Raw genomic sequence first — 16823 nt, 5'->3', positions numbered from 1 at the left:
GTGGGGGGAGGAGAGCGTCGGTTGGGCGTAGAGGGGTGTGGAGGAGCGGAATGGGGAAATGCGTGAGCGGAATATCGGGTGAAGGGCGCTACAGAAATGCAACTTCTTCAGCCGGCCCTTCGCAGAGCGCCTCCCGCCATACCGGGTGGCGTTATATAAAAGCCAGTCCTTCTCCTCACCGAGTTAGCCCGGCTCCCGTTCCAAACGCAGCTCCAGGCCCAGGCCCGGGTCGCCCTGAGGCCAAAGCGGCCGCACCATCCGCTCAGCAGCATCTCCCTAGTCAGGGGTCAGCCGCAGTGACCAATCGGAAACCCGCTACCGGAGGGTGAAAGGGCAGAGGTCAAACCCGACCCGAAACAAAAGTGAATCCGATCACAAACACAGGCAAAAGAGTCAACAAAATAATAGCGGAGGCCGAGAAATAACTGGGAGAGTAGGATTACAAAATAATTCGGAGCCCTTGAATTTTCTGTTTGGGCGGGGAGTGTGTGAGAAGGCGTGGTCACGTGACTCGGGCCTACCTCAGGCTGGGGCTAAAGTGAGTATCGATTAAACTGTGATTTAACTCCGATTCATGCAGCAGCATCTGGTAGACCTGCTGAGGGGAGGGTGTTGAATCTTGAGGCACGACGTTAATGTTATTTCATTCTCGGGGAGAGGGTTATTGCTGGCACCGGGTGGTATTGCCGAACCCCCCGTTACCATGGCGATGCCTGCTCCGCCATCCTCTCCCCTTCCTCCCCGGAGCACTGCCAGCTGTGGGCCTGGACTCACATAGAGCCTCTGCACTGGCTGCCCTGTGTCCACCAACCGGCTGGCTTCTTGTTGACAACCCCAGGGCTTCCTGACCGCCTTTACACAGACCAAGGCACCTGAAGCGATGTCTGTACCTAGCTGTGATTTGGAAGGTGATGACCAACTGCCTTCTTGAACTGCTGCTGTCTTTTATATTGCCAGTGGTGCACCCACAGTGCCATTAGGGAGGGAGTGCTAGGGTTTTGACCCAGCCACAACAAAGGAACAACGATAAACTTTCAAGTCAGGATGGTGGGTGGATTGTCGGGGAACTTGTTGGGGGGTGTTATTCCCATATCCCTGCTGCCTTGGTCCTTCTAAATGATAGAGGTCATGCCTTTGGACGGTGCTGTGGAAGGAGCCTTGGTGATTTACTGTAGTGCATTTTGTAGATGGTACACATCGCTACAACTGAGCATCGGTGATGGATGCCATGGTTGTGTTCGCCAAGCCGGGAAGTTGATTTGCAGATGTTTCGTTCTCCGTCTAGGTGACATCTTCAGTGCTTTGGAGCCTCCTGTGAAGTGCTGCTTTACGGTCTCTTCTGGAATTTATTTGGTTCCATCCCTGCTGTTTCCAGTTGCTGGTTCTAGTAGTTTGTTGTAACGCTTGGAATGTTGGCTCTGGGTCTATGTATTGGTTGATGGAGTCCGTGGATGAGTGTCAGTGATGGATGGAACGAATACAGTATTTATGGTAGCGGATGGTGTGCCAACTGTATGTTGTTTTATCTTGAATGGTGTTGAGCTTCTTTAAATGTTGTCGGAGCTAGTCTTATCCAGGCAAATGGAGAGTATTGGATTGCATTCTCAACCATTGCAAATGGTAGGCTTGGGAAACCCGAGAAATGAGTGGCTCAGTTTGACCTCTATTTGTATTCATTATTAGTGTGACTACTCCAGTTAGATTTCTGGTCTATGGATATTGCTGGTGGGATATCTGTGATGGTAATGCTATTGAATATCAGGAGATGTGGCTAGATTCTCTCTTGTCAGAAATGGTCATTGCCTGGCACATGAATGGCGTAAATATTGCTAATATGATTAAGTCTGCATGTTATCCAAGTCTGCCTCAATATTTGAGTTTTGAATGGTGCTGACTGTTTGCAATCATTAGTGACTATCCCTACTTCTGTTAGACGGAAAGTCCTTGATAAACTCATTGAAGATGGTTGGGTCTAAGCATTATGCATCTATAGCAATATTCTCTGGCTCCAGCAATACCAACCATCCTCCTTTGTGGTAGGTATGATTGATACCAATGGTGAGTTTTCCCACGATCCCCATTGAATTTAATTCAATTACGACTCCTTAATGACATGTTCAAATCAAAGCGGCCTTCATGCCTGAAGTGCAAATTTTCAAAATCACAGCCAGGATATTGTCAAATCCTGTAGCTATTGTTATATCAAATCCCTTTAACCCTTTCTTGCCTATTTGGAGTGAATCAAACCAACTGGTGACTGACGTCTATGATGCTGGGAACTTTGGGAGGAAGTAAAATGGATCATCCACACAGGGCCTTGGGCTGAAGTAGTTGCAAACACTTTCACCTTATCTCTTGCAAATGATGGAGGATAACCTCAGTATAAAGATGGAACTTTAGCTCCTCAAAAACAATTCAGTGGTCACCCCTACCAGCAATGTGGTGGACATTTTCATCTGCAACAGGTAGATTGGTGAGGACAAGCTTTAAACATGTCTACACCCTGACGTTCTACCTGAACATAGTGTTGTGTAGATTGGGTCTAGCCAGATTGCTGCAAAACACTCTAAATTAGTAGGATAAATCGTATTCCTTGTAAAAATGTTTGGAAAATTGTGAGCAATTTTGGTCCCTTTTTATCTACAGAAAGATATTTAGGTATTGGAGGCAGTCCAGAGAAGGGTGACTGGATTGATTCTAAGTACGGAGGGATTTTCTTCTGAGGAGAGGTTCGTTAGGTTGATCTTGTAATCGACGGAGTTTTTAAGAATAAGAGAAGACCTTATTGAAACATACAAGATTCTTGGCCATGACAGGGTAGATGCTGAGGGGTTGTTTTCCCTTGTGAAAGAGTCTAGACCTTGAGGATTTTTTTTCTCTTAGAGACTAGTGAATTTGTGGAATTCTTTACCAAAAAGGGCTGTGGAGACTTGATTATTAAGTATATTCAAGGTTGAGATAGACAGGTTTTTAATCAATAAGGAAATCAAGAGTTATGAGGATAAGGCAGGAAAATGAAGTTGAGGATTATCAGATCAGCCATGATCACAATGAATAACTGAACAGACTCGATGGGCTGAAAAGTAGGCTTCTACTCTTACACCTTGCAGTCTTATGGTCTTAGTGTTATGGTCTTGTCCAGAAAAAACCTTTGATCAGAGTTTATCAGGTAGTTTTAGGAATGTAACTTCCTCAATGCCGTGCAATGTTTGGAGACGGTTGATCCTTTTGGATGTATCTATGAGCAGATTGTCAAAATCATTTGGCAGAATGCATCATCATCAGAACTTTCAAACAAACACCAAGCAGTTGGCTGCTGGTAGGAAGTGTAACCTTTCATTTTAAAACCAAAGATTGAGTCTACACTCATTGAATGCTTATTTGTTAATGTGAGATTTGAACTATTCCAGCAACTCCAGATATTTGGTGATGCAAATCCTGTGAGTATTTATTCAGTAATAAAAGCAATACTTAACAGAGCTAGACAGCAACTTTACAGACCCAACACAATGATTGCTTCTCGACATAAATAAGAGATCAGGCAACATCTTGTCTCCGTTCTCTCCCTGTCACTTTTTTTCTGTGGTCTTCTGCTTTTGGCGACAGCAGACTCAGACCTTCAGATTCAAACTTGATATGTGTTTTGGTCACTGAAAACTTGCAGCCATACCCATAATGTGATCGGTAATGTTAATGTACTCTGATCAGTTTACGTGAGGCAAGGCTAATTTCTAATTGTTCAAGGGATGTGTGGTCAATTTCTGGCTGTTAACAGTGATGATCATCTGACGAAGATGCAGCGCTCCAAAAGCTTGTGATTTCAAATAAACCTGTTGGATTATACCCTGGTGTTGTGTGACTTCTGACTTTGTCCAGGAGACAGTGAGGTCTGCAGATGCTGGAGATCAGGGTTGAGAGCAACACACTCTCAACTCTGACTTTATCCACCCCAGTCCAACACTGACACCTCCACATTTGGAATGAGGTGAAAACTTTCAAATAATAAAAATAGTAATTGCTGGAACAGCTCAGCAGGTTGGGCAGCATCTGTGGACAGAAACTAGAGTTAATGTTTCGAGTCAAGTGACCCTTCCTCAGAACTGTTTGTCACAAAATTGTAAGAGTAGGCTAACCGATTAATAGCCTTTGATTATTTCATCATAAATGAACAAAAACTAATTATTAAATAAATACTTTCCGATTGAAGAGCAGTCCCACCAGATCATTCATGCCTGCCTGGACTCTCAGTGCTGCCCTTGAGTCATGCAGTGGTGAAGAGACCATTGCACATCTTCGTCTGGAATGTGCCTTTACAAGGAAGGGCTGGATAGAGACACATTTGTTTTTGTGGAGGCATATTCCCAGCAACTCCATGACATAGGACACGATGCTGTGAAACGGGCTGTTGAGACATCCACTGAGAAGACATCAGCTTGATGAAAGTCATTCTTTGGACTGCCTGAAACTTGCTGGCCTTCCAGTGCAAGGAGTTGACCTTGACCAACTGTTTGGGACTGGCACATTCCAAAGTCCAGGACCACATGCTGAGGGATAGCTTGGGATAGCTATCCCTCAGCAGTGGGGAAAGGCCAAAGGTGCAGTGGGGAAAGGCCACAGTCCCAGCCCTTTCAGACAAAGTGTACCGAGAGGCTGGTAATGTTTGAAGCACTGGGGTTGAATGCTTGTCACTGAATGTGTATGGTAAATGCCATGGGTTGTGGCACCTAATAATGCACAAAGGAGAAGAGTTGTTTTTATTGCTTTTTCAGTAATGATTTGTTATGAATAAAGTATTGCATATTTTTGCAAAATTAATGGTAAAAATGAGGTAAAATAGATTTTTATCCTCTGTGTGTTCCCTCAATATCTGCCACAAACCCCATCTAACAGCAATGTCATAAAGACCTCCAGCACAGAGACAGGTCCTTTTGAATATTGTTGGAATATTGTGTGCATTTCTGGTCTCCTTCCTATCGGAAAAACGTTGTGAAACTTGAAAGGGTTCAGAAAAGATTTACAAGGATGTTGCCAGGGTTGGAGGATTTGAGCTATCAGGAGAGGCTGAATAGGCTGTGGCTGTTTTCCCTGGAGCGTTGGAGGCTGAGGGCTGACTTTATAGAGGTTTACAAAATTGAGGGGCATGGATAGGATAAATAGACTCCCTGGGTTCGGGGAGCCCAGAACTAGAGGGCATAGGTTTACGGTGAGAGGGAAAAAATATAAAAGAGACCTACAGGGCAACATTTTCACACAGAGGGTGGTACGTGTATGGAATGAGCTGCCAGCGGAAGTGATAGAGGTTGGTACAGTTGCAACATTTAAGAGGCATCTGGATGGATCTATGAACAGGAAGGGTTTGGAGGTGGGACTAGATTGAGTTGGGATATCTGGTCGGCATGGACGGGTTGGACCGAAGGGTCTGTTTCCATGCTGTACATCTCTGACTCTAGTCCATGCTGATCAAAATGTCTGCCCATGCTGACCCCATTTCCCTGCACTTGGCCCATATCCTTCTAATCCTTTCCTAGCCATGTATTTGTCCAAATGCCTTTTAAATGTTGTTGATATACCCACCTCGACCACTTCCACTGGCAGCTCATTCCATATGTGTACCACCCTCTGTGTAAAAGATGTTGCCCCTCAGGTTCCCTTTTATTCTGTCCATGCTGTACATCTCTATGACTCTAATCTTAAATTGATGCCCTCTAGTCCTCCATTCCTCAACCCTGGGAAAAAAATTGTCCTTTAAGATTTGGCCAGCTTAGTCAATTGTAGTGCTGTTGAGCCACTTGGCGATAGCCACTGAAGAACCTGACCCAGTGTCCATTCTCTGTTCTTGCTATCCTCAGTGCTTCCTCCAAGTGATATTCAACATGGAGGAGCTCATTGGCTGAGACATGTGGATTGCAATATGACATAATCCCAGTTAACGAGCAGCACAGATGATGCTGAGATGATATTTCATTGGGTGCTGGGCCAGATAGTTTGGATGTTGATTGGAAGCAAACTGTGCCAGTGTACTGGTACTCTCACCTCAGGAAATATTGTGTGTTGCTGTTTAATTTGAAGGTGGTGTTTTGTTCCTGTCCCATGATCAGAATGGTTGCACCCATTCCTAGTCTCTGCACGAAAGCTATTCTGAGACTTTGATAATAGAGCTGTAACATTGACTGCCAAGTAGAATTTCTGTACTGATAGGTAACCAGTCCAGTGGCTATATGAGAGCTTTTCAATCCAGGCTGAGGCATCTCAGAAGGATCCTGTTGCTGTAGGGCCTTTTCTGACAGCAGAACATCCCAAAGTGCTTTGAAATGCAAAATGGTTCTCAAGTGAGCCTGCAGTTGCCATTGCAGGGTAATACAGTGACCAAGTTGTGCATAGCAAACCCTCACTAACAGCTAATGTGTTTTCAGCACCATTACCCGATACACTTTGGAAGAAGGTTGCCTAGTATGAGGGTGTTTCAGGTGTAACCCTTCTTCAGGATTGGGGGTGACGGAAAGGGGGGTTGGGGGAGGGTTTTGGATGGGCAGAGTGGTGAGGTAGTGATAGGTGAAGACAGGTAGAGGGTACAGCCTGGTTGGTGGATGGGAGGAATTAATCCAGTTGGCAGCTGGAAGGAAGGGTAAGTCAGAGGAATGGAAGACACGGAGGGGCTGAAAGGTATTGGGGGTTGGAAAGGGAGGTTATTTGAAATTGGAGAATTCAGTGTTGTGTTCGCTGTCCAGGCAGAAGATGAGGTGTTGTCCTCCAATCTGTAGTCTGATTTGCTGTGGAAATGGAGGAAGCCGGAGATGGTCATGTCCGAGAGGGAGTGGGAAGGGGAATTGAAATGGGCGGTACCTGGGAGGTCAGGTTGACCCCTGTAGGACCAGCTGAGATGCTCGACGAAATTGGAGGAACAAAGCCTCATCTTCACCTGGGCAGCTTACAGCCCAGAGGACTCAACACTGAGTTCTCCAATTTCAAATAACCTCCCTTCCATCCCCTGACTCCCTTACCAGTCTCTTTCCACCCCCCTTCCATTCCTCTGATTGACACTTCCTTCCAGCTACCAACTGGATCCATTCCTCCCATCAACGAACGAGGCCATACCCTCTACCTGGGTTCACCTATCCCTACCTCACCACTCCACCCCTCTCCCCAACCAAAACCCTCCCCCACCTCTCTATCTGTGGCTCCACTTACCCTCACCTCCTAGTCCTGAAGAAATGGTGACTTCTGCACCTCCTGATGCTACCTGGCTTGCTGTGTTCTTCCAGTCTCCTGCTTGTCCAACTTGGATTCCAGTATCTGCAGATTTTTGTCTATGAGTGTAAGTGTAATCTAGGCTGTTTCTCTGTGCAGCTGCAAAAAAAAAGCCCCAAATTGTTTCCTCAAGTGAACTGTTGTGAAGAGCTGTGCATGCTCCAATAGAAGGTACATAGTGGATGCTGCTAATATCTACACTTTAATAATTAGGATATATACTGTTTGTAAAAGGTATTAATTTAGTGATATATTTTCCCACCTTTTGAAAACAGCAATTCAGAGCTCTGCTCAGGTTCCAAGCTACTCCCCTTGTGCATGTTCCTAGGCTCATTTATTTTTCACTGAATGGATGCAGGTTTCTCTGGCTAGGCCAGCTTTAATGCCCATCCCTGATTATTCAGAGGGCAGTTCAGAATCAACCACATTGCTGTGAGTCTGGAGTCTCATGCAGGTCTGATCAGGCAATTTCCCTCCCTAAAACACATTAGTGAACCAGATGGATTTTTCTGACAATCAACAATGGTTTCATGGTCATCCTTAGACCTTTAATTCCAGGTTTTTATTGAATTCAACTTCCACCATCTGGCATGGCAGGATTTAACCCAGGTCCCCAGAATATTCATTAAGTTTCGAGATTAATAGTCAAGTGATAATACTATTAAGGCATTGCCTTTCCGAGTTTAGATCCATCTATTTCCAATGGAGTTGACATTTTGTTGGTTGATTGGCTGATCTGTCTTTGTCTATGTCTCACTTACTCTTTTTTTTCTCACTGACTCTCTCCCTCTCCCTCACTCATTCACTCTGTCTCCTCACTGCCTCTCTCTTCTACTTTCTCAATTTCTCTCTCTTTCTGTTTCACACATTCTTCTCCCCCTCCCTTCTCTCTCTCTCTCTGTCTCATGCATTCTATCACTTTTTATTGTCTACTCAGTTTCTGACCATCAATCTCCCTCTCTAAGTTCATGTTGTTGATACAACTTACAGACATTATGGTGCTTTAAAACCCCTCTCCTACAGTAACTCATTCTTTCAGACCTCCGACATTTGACATTCTCACTCAGACATAGAACACATAACAGTACAGCACAGTACAGGCCCTTGATGTTACGCTGATCTGTGAAACCAATCTGAAACCCATCTAACCTACACTTGTCATCCATATATTTATCCAGTGACCATTTAAATGTCCTTAAAATTGGCGTGTCTACTACTATTGCAGGCAAGGCATTCCATGCCCTTGCTATTCTCTGAGTAAAGAACCTACTTCTCACATATGTCCTTTATCAGTCATCCCTCATTTTAAAGCTATGTCCCCTCATGCTAGCCATCATCATCCAAGGAAAAACACACTCACTGTCCACACTATTTAATCCTCTGATCATCTTGTATGTCTCTACTTAGTCACCTCTTAACTTTCTTCTCTAATGAAAACAGCCTCAAGTCTCTCAGCCTTTCCTCATAAGACCTTCCTCCATACCAGGCAACATCCTGGTAAATGTCCTCTGCACCCTTTCCAAACCTTCCACATCCTTCCAATAATATGGTGACCAGAACTATATGCAATACTCCAAATGTGGCTGCTCCAGAGTTTTTTTACAGCTGGAACATGAACTCATGGCTCCAGAACTCAATCCCTCTACCAATAAAAGCTAACACACCATACACCTTCTTAACAACCCTATCAACCTGGGTGGCAACTTTCAGGGATCAATGCACATGGATACCGAGATCTTTCTGCTCATGCACACGACCAAGAATCTTACCAATAGCCCAGTACTCTGTATTTGTGTTCCTCCTTCCAACGTGAATTACCTCACACTTTTCAGCATTAAATTCCATTTGCCCCCTCTCAGCCCAGCTCTGCAGCTTATCTATGTCCTTCTGTGACTTGCATCATCCTTCCGCACTGTCCACAACTCCACCAACTTTAGCGTTGTCTGCAAATTTACTAACCCATCCTTCCACACCCTGGTCCAGGTCACTTATAAAAATGACAAACAGCAGTGGCTTCAAACTTCCTTTTCCTCCTACAGTCTCGGTGAAATGCAAGGTTATCCACACATAACCACTACTAGCTGGCTTAACTTGCATCCCTTCTCTCAGGAAATTAGCTTGTGATTTGGGCATTCATCTTCTCAGACAAGAGACTGGTTCTCAGACTGATCAGTAGTCAGTTGGGAAACAATGGCTGTGATGGTCAGATGATTATTTATGGAGTAATTGAAATATTTGCATCCTACATAACTTTTTAAAATTTACTCATGGGACATGGAAGTTGCTGATTGACCAGAATTTATTACCCGTCCTTAGTTACCCTTGAGCAGGTAGTGGTGAGCTGCTTCTTGAACCGCTGCAGCCCATGTGCTATAGATAATCCCACATTGCCATTTGGGAGGAAATTCCAGAATTTGGACCCAATGACACTGAAGTCTGTATTTCCAAGTCTGTATGGTGAATGGTTTGTAGGGGAATTTGCAGGTGGTGGTGGTCTCATATCTGCTGCCGTTATCCTCCTTAGTGGTAGTAGATGTGCGTTTGGAAGGTGCTGTCTAAGGATATTTGGTGAATTTCTGCAGTGCATCTTGTAGGTAGTATACATTGCTGCTACTGTCAGTTATGGAATGACTGAATGTTTGTGGATGTGGTGCCAATCAAATGGACTGATTTGCCCTGGATGCTGTTAACTTCTTGAGCTGCAGTATACAGGCAAGTGGAGAACATCCTATCAAACTCCTGACTTGTAGATAGTGGACACACTTTGGGGAGTCAGGAGATGAGTTATTTGTTACAGTATTCTTTGCCTCTGACTTGCTGTTGCAGCCACTACATTTTTATGGCGAGTCTAGATCAGTTTCTGGTCAGTAATAATCCCTGAGATGTTGGTAGTGGGAAATTTAGTCCTGGTTATGCTACTGAATATCAAGGTTGGATTGTCTCTTATTGCCATTGCCTGGCATTTGTGTGGCACAAGTGTTACTTGCACTTGAACTGTACATCTGAACCTGCTGTTTGTCATTTTAAAAAATATCATCTATTTGATCCATAGGATTGGATGTCAACACGTGTTCTAATGGAGGTGTGTGCAGATTCAGTGGAATCTGCTATCAATGCTGAAAGGGGAGGTATGTACTGCACTGGTCCTATACTGTATATTAGACTGAGGCTGTGTTTCTTAAACCATCAAACGTTACTTTCACTTTCAGTCTTTTCTCACTTTGCCCCAACCTCCGTGTGGTCACGTGATGTGGTCTCGCTAGCTCGGTCAGCATTTGATGTCCATCTCTAACTGCCATTGAGAAACCAGCGATGAGCTGCTTTCATTCTCCAGTCCATGTATTATCAGCACATCCACAGTGCTGTTCGAGAGGAAGTTTCAGGATTTTGAGGAAAGGAGGAATGTTTTAAAACTGAGGTTTTTTTGGACTGGTGGCCAATGTTAACTAAGGAGCTTGGGTGAATGGAACTTGGGTAAGTTTTGGTAAACTCTTGTGGAACAAGGAAGATGGATAGATTTGGTCAAGTCTACAAGTAATCAAGACTTGGCTCAGTAGTTGACATGAACACCACAGCTTTACAGTGTCATTACAGCACAGAAGGAGGATCTTTGGCCATCGTTCCATACATCAAATATCCCTCTCTGCTAGTCCCATTTTCCTGCACTTAGCCTATAGCCCTGTATGCCACAGCTTTAAAGTGCTCATCTAAATAGTTTTTAAAATGTCTTGAGGATTTCCACCTCTACCACCATTTCAGCAAGTGAGTTTCAAATACCCACCCTCCTCTGGATAAAAAGCAAATTCCTCAAATCCCCTTTAAACCACCTACTCGTTACGTTAAAACTGTACCCCCTGGTTCTTGACCCCTCTACTGAGAGGAAATGCTTCTCTCTATCTCCCCTGTCAATGCTCCTAAGAACTTCACACACTTCAATCAGATTGTTGCCTTCAGAGGCTTTCCTTCTCTATATACCACACCACTAATTTTCATGTCATCTGCAAGCTTACTGATCATACATCCTCGATTCATGTCCAGATCATTAATGAACACAGCAAACAGCAAGGGATTGAGCATTGAACTCTGTGCTACACACTGGATACAGACTTTCAATCACAAAAACACAATTTGACCATCGCCTTCTGCTTCTATGAAGACAACTTTGGATCCATTTTTACAATTTGCCCTGGATCTCAGTGGATCCTGCCTTCTTAACCAGTTTACCATGCAAGACCTTGTCAAAAGTTTTGTTGGAGTCCATGTAGAATACACAGATGTATTCAAGAGGAAACTAGATAGCTACATGAGGGACAAAGCAATAGAAAAACATGTTGCTATAGTTAGATTAAGAGAGTTAGGAGGTGGCTGGTATGGAATACAAACACCAGCATAGTCCTGTAGTGCCTTATTACATGTTTTGTTCTTGTAGATTCTATGTAAACATTTATATAATTAACATCTTAGCTGGTTTCCTTTAGCCTCTGTGAAGAATCAGTCTAATTATTGTCTGACCTGCTGAATGTTTGCCGAATTAGCTAGAAATTGCAGCTTTTCTTTTGGCCACTCCCTCTTTGAGTTGCCTTGACTCCCACTCTCCCACAGTTAATTGGTTGTGATTGTTTTCAGGAGCATGTCGGATTGAACTGTGTTCCAGCCTAATGGAAGGAGGCATCACTCCCAGTATCGGTGAGTGCTGGAGTTTCCACTGTTTCTAACTGTTGAGAACAGGATAAAACAACGCCATTCGGTGATGCTGTTTAGTAAATGTTGGTCCAATCTATGCTGAAAGATTTTCTGTCACTATCTAACACAGCAGTCCACACCAATAATTGACCTCATCAAGCTGTTAGGGCATCCATCACATCAGCTCCAGGCATTAATGTATTCAAATAAACTAAACCACTATGGATGCTGAACATCTGAAATAAAAACAGAAAAGCTGGAGAAACTCAGCAGGTCTCATAGCATTTGTGGGAAGAGGAACAGGGTTAACATTTTGAGTCTAATATGATTCTTCAGCACTGTAACTGTACTGCATTCTTTTTTCACTCTTCACAAATACGCCTGCCAGATGGAACATGAAGGCTGACATAGCACAGATGGGCTGAATGGCCTGTTTCTTTGCTGTAGACTTGGTGTGATTCCCTCTCTTTTTCCTCTCCCCCTCTTGTGGTTACCTAGGGGTTTGAGGATTTGCACTGTTTTCTGTTCTGGCTATTGAAACCTGAGTAGCCAGATGACAAGTTAGTAACTGTCCCTGCTTCACAATTAGGAATTATCCACAGCCTTTCCAGAAGAAGTGGCTGCTCTGCAAGCTTGTTAGTGGTGACTGCTGTGGCCAAAGCGATTCACACAAAATATTGAGCAAAATGTCTGATGGAGATTTGCTTGAGCAATCTTCTTCCAGTTTTTTCTAAGTTTCTGATAGTGTTGCAAAAGTACTGGCTTCGCAATATATATTGATGATTTAGATGAGAGAACTAAATGTAATGTCTCCAAGTTTGCAGGTGACACAAAGCTAAGTGGGAGGGTGAGCTGTGGGGAGGATGTAGGGATATGTCAGTGTGATTTGGGCAAGTGCATGGCAGATTCAATATAATGTGGATAAATGTGAGGTTATCCACTTTGAGAGTGTTATGAAGATGTGGGTGTACTGTACCTTTTAAGAGAGTTAAAAGCTCGCAAAGACTACCTGATAGCACCAGGTGTTCTGAAAAAAGATGTAATGTAACAGGTGCTCCAGCTACTGGGGTAGCTAAGATAGCTGGTTGCCTGGAAACAACAAAACAGATTTGAATTAGGCCAATCTGTTTAAATTATACCATGGAAAATACCAAACTCCAATCCAGTTTGAATTTAGTATATTGACAATCTTAAAAGCCAATGACACAATCTGATGCTTTGAGGTATAAGACCGGGAAGGGGGAGGGGGGAGAGAATTGAACAGTTGAGAGGAGGACTGCCAAGCAGCCCGCATCTAAAGACTGTCTGAAACAATGAAAAAGATACCTTTATCAATCAGTATCCTGTGAAGCAGAATCTCCAAGAAGAAGAATAGGTGACCAGAATACAGAGAAAACTGCGAGCTGCCTGGCTTTGAGATAAGAAGTTTTGTTTTGTAAATCATAATCGGGAATTTTATCAGACTAATATTATAGAAGGGAAGGTAAAAGATAGGTTAGAGAGGAGTTGTAAATAGTTGTTAGTTAGTTATTCTCTGTTATATTTCAAGAAATAAAGTTGTTAATTTTTACTTCAAATAGTTCTTGGCCTCTTGAATTTTCACAGATTACTGCATGGGATAAATCTTTTCTGTGTTGCTGGTTTACGTAAGCAGGAGAGTTTACCCCATGTCGTAACAAGAGCAAAAACAGGAAGGTGGATTATTATTTGAATGGTTGGACAGACACTTGAAGAAAGTGAATTTTAGAGCTGTCAGGAAAAAGCTGGAATGTGGAACTAAATTGGAAAGAAGAGTCATGGTAGGCTAAAGGACTCCTTTCTATATCCTAAGTTTCCATGACTGTTTGGATCATGTCATCTGTGGAATGTAAGCATCTGCAGTTGAATAGCAGAAATTTGAAGGATTGGGATATATAGGTTTACTTCATGAGCTGACTAAGGCAATAGAGAATATTTCTATTATGAGTCAAAGTAGCCGTCCCTCATTTGTTGTGTGTTTTTTGATACTGGTTGGTTGTGGCAGGTCTATTGCAGTTGGTTAAACAGTACGTGAGGATTCCGGTGTTTGCCATGATACGTCCGCGAGGAGGGGACTTCCTGTACTCCGACAGCGAGATTGAGGTCATGAAGGCTGACATCAAGATGGTCAAAGCCAATGGAGCGGATGGAACTGTATTTGGGGTTCTGACAGAGGATGGAAGAGTCAACACTGAAGTATGCATGGATTTGATCGGTATGAGCTTCATACTTTGATGATCTGAATAGGGAGTTTAAAACGATCAAAGGGCAGCAGTGAGAAAGAAACTATTTTATTTGGTGATGGGGGCTGCCAACTCTTTCATTTCCATTTATTGGATGTAAAGCTCCTGGGGATGGGGTTAAAAATCAGTTTGTTGAGGGAGGGGGCAGAGTGTTATGATAAAACTTCCAGAAATACATCCAGGCTAAGTTAGCAGCCCTGTCTGCAGAGGGATCCAGAATGAGAGAGGGGCATTAACTAAACAATTAGAGCCACGCTGATTGGTGGAAAGTCCACAAACCGGCCTTCATAATAAAGATCAGTGTAAATCTGGAACACTCCTACAAAAAAAGCTATTTATTCTTGGGGTCAGTTGAAAACTTCAGAATTACACAATTACATAACCAAGACTGATGGATGGAATTAAGATACAGATCAGCTGTGATCTAATTGGAGGATGGCTTGGGGGCACTGAATGGGCTCTCCTGTTGCATTTTCCTCTGTACCATAAGGCATTCAAGTGCTTTATTAGGGTGTTAGTTCCCCATTTGATTTTTTTCCAGTGTGTTCCTCCCTTTTTTGAGGTGATGACTTATGTTGGGATAGTCCTCCCTAGTTGTGGAAACCACCTTTGTTTACCTTTTCCTTGTTTCCACATCAAACCTTCTATCATCTAATTGGATGGAGGAGCAAATTTGTGAAACTGAATTCTCATACATCAGTCCACAAGAAAAGAGAAAAACTTGCATTTCTTTTGCACTTCCCCCTATCACCAGATGTCAAAGATGCTTTACAGACAATTAAGTACTTGATGAATGGTGGTCACCATTGTAATGTATGAAATATGGCAGCCAACTTTTGTTCATCAGTTTCTGAGACACTAAGTTCATGGGTTGTCATTTCCTGATGAAGGGCTAATGCCTGAAACATCAACTCTCCTGCCCTTTTGAGGCTGCCTGACCTGCTGTTCTTTTCAACTCTGACTGTCCAGCATCTGCAGTCCTCACTCTCTCCTAGTTGTTCAAATCCAAAGCAAAGCTGGCACTCCTGTGCAGTACTGAAGGAGGATAGCAATGTTGAGGTGGTATCTTTCAGATGAGAATTTAAACTGAAACTCCAGTCTGTCCTCTCAGGACAGATATTACCATGGCATTATGTCAAAGATGAGCAAGCTGTTCTCCCTAGTGCCCAGGACAATACTTATCCTTCAACTACCATCACTCAAAACAGATGAACTCATCATAATCTCATTACTGTTTGTAGCAGCTTGCTGTGTACTAATTGAGTGCCACATTTCCTATATTATAGCAGTGATTACATTTCAAAAGTAATCTCTCTGGCCGTAAGATGATTTTGAAAGCTTTGAGGACATTAAGAGTGATTTCAAATTGACACCATTCAATTTGTGATTTTGTCAGGCAGAGGAAGGGAAGGGACGTTGGGGAGATAGCCAACAATAAAGATTTGTTCAGCAGATTAACCAATTCTGGTGCTTATATTGAACTTCCTTTTTTAACGTAAGATGGTGAGTATTCAGAATGTCTAAACATTGCTTCCTCTGTTGCAGCTGAATCACGACCTCTGTCTGTGACTTTTCACAGAGGTGAGTATGTCTGAATAAAGAGGGAGTGACTGTTGGGATAAGATAGGAAAAAGTGACCAACTATTTCAAGGGCGAGACCGTGAAGGAGGAACATACTGTTTCTGGAAGAACATTGAGGTATGACAGAATTTGCAGAAAGATGATACCAGAATTGACATGTTACCATTATCAGGAAAGTCTGAACATCCTGGGACTCCTTTCTGCAAAAACAAAAAGACTGATAGAGATCTTTAAAATTTGGAAGAGTTTAAGGGAAAAAACAGGGAGGAGATCTTTCCACTGTAGGGAAAACTAGAATTAGGGCTACCATCCCAAGACAGTCACAAATAGTCGAATAAGGAATTCAAGAGAAATATCATTACTCAGAATGGTGAGGATGCAGAACTCCGGGATAGTTGAGTCAAAGAAACATAGGCCCAGTTGAAGGGAAACTATTTAATTGAAAGAGAGAAGATAGAAAAGGAACTCTAGGGGTAACGTTTTCACACAGAGAGTGGTACCTGTATGGAATGAGCTGCCAGAGGAAGTGGCGGAGGCTGGTACAATTGCAACATTTAAGAGGCATTTGGATGGGTATATGAATAGGAAGGGTTTGGTGGGATATGGGCTGGGTGGTGGCAGTTGGGACTAGATTTGGTTGGGATATCTGGTCAGCATGGATGAGTTGGACCGAAGGATCTGTTTCTGTGCAGTACCCCCATCTCTATGACTCTAAGCCCGGCTAGCTCAGTTGGTAGAGCATGAGACTCTTAATCTCAGGGTCGTGGGTTCGAGCTCCATGTTGTGCGTTGTGTTCATTACAAATGCTACTGCAAGGATAGAAAGGCAGGCAAGAGAGGAGGGGGAGTGGCATTTTTGATTGGGGATAGCATTACAGCTGTGCTGAGGGAGGATATTCCCGGAAATACATCCAGGGAAGTTACTTGGGTAGAACTGAGAAATAAGAAAGGGATGATCACCTTATTGGGATTGTATTATAGACCCCCTAATAGTCAGAGGGAAAATTGAGAAACAAACTTGTAAGGAGATCTCAGCTATCTGTAAGAATAA

The 16823-nt window shown here is 43.3% G+C and overlaps 2 protein-coding genes and 1 non-coding gene across 8 annotated transcripts in view; 2 read left to right on the top strand and 1 right to left on the bottom strand.

The window, feature by feature from the left end:
- The window catches only part of LOC122561294 (cytochrome c oxidase assembly protein COX15 homolog), a 23810-nt gene extending 23445 nt beyond the window's left edge, over nucleotides 1-365 (bottom strand). Inside the window, exon 1 of one of the 3 annotated variants that reach the window (XM_043712963.1) lies at nucleotides 180-365. In XM_043712963.1, coding sequence (XP_043568898.1) covers nucleotides 180-272 — 93 coding nt within the window. In that variant the 5' untranslated portion in view covers nucleotides 273-365. The remainder of the gene's footprint in view (nucleotides 1-179) is intronic. The other 2 variants (XM_043712966.1, XM_043712965.1) reach the window with 2 other exon arrangements.
- Nucleotides 366-456: 91 nt separating this feature from the next.
- cutc (cutC copper transporter homolog (E. coli)) overlaps nucleotides 457-16823 on the top strand; it is a 28942-nt gene continuing 12575 nt past the window's right edge. Inside the window, exons 1-5 of one of the 4 annotated variants that reach the window (XM_043712971.1) lie at nucleotides 457-538; nucleotides 10301-10376; nucleotides 11875-11934; nucleotides 13955-14164; nucleotides 15738-15773. In XM_043712971.1, the coding sequence (XP_043568906.1) occupies nucleotides 10307-10376; nucleotides 11875-11934; nucleotides 13955-14164; nucleotides 15738-15773 (376 nt within the window). In that variant the 5' untranslated portion in view covers nucleotides 457-538; nucleotides 10301-10306. Of the gene's footprint in view, nucleotides 539-605; nucleotides 625-873; nucleotides 909-10300; nucleotides 10377-11874; nucleotides 11935-13954; nucleotides 14165-15737; nucleotides 15774-16823 lie in introns of those variants that run through there. The other 3 variants (XM_043712973.1, XM_043712972.1, XM_043712974.1) reach the window with 3 other exon arrangements.
- Nucleotides 16489-16561, top strand: trnak-cuu. The gene has a single exon. It is a non-coding gene; the product is annotated as a tRNA-Lys (tRNA).

This window comes from Chiloscyllium plagiosum, chromosome 22 (genome assembly GCF_004010195.1).
Source record: "Chiloscyllium plagiosum isolate BGI_BamShark_2017 chromosome 22, ASM401019v2, whole genome shotgun sequence".
Classification (NCBI taxonomy): domain Eukaryota; kingdom Metazoa; phylum Chordata; class Chondrichthyes; order Orectolobiformes; family Hemiscylliidae; genus Chiloscyllium; species Chiloscyllium plagiosum.
The sequence above is the reverse complement of the archived record's forward strand: the minus strand, read 5'-3'. Positions and strand labels throughout refer to the sequence as shown.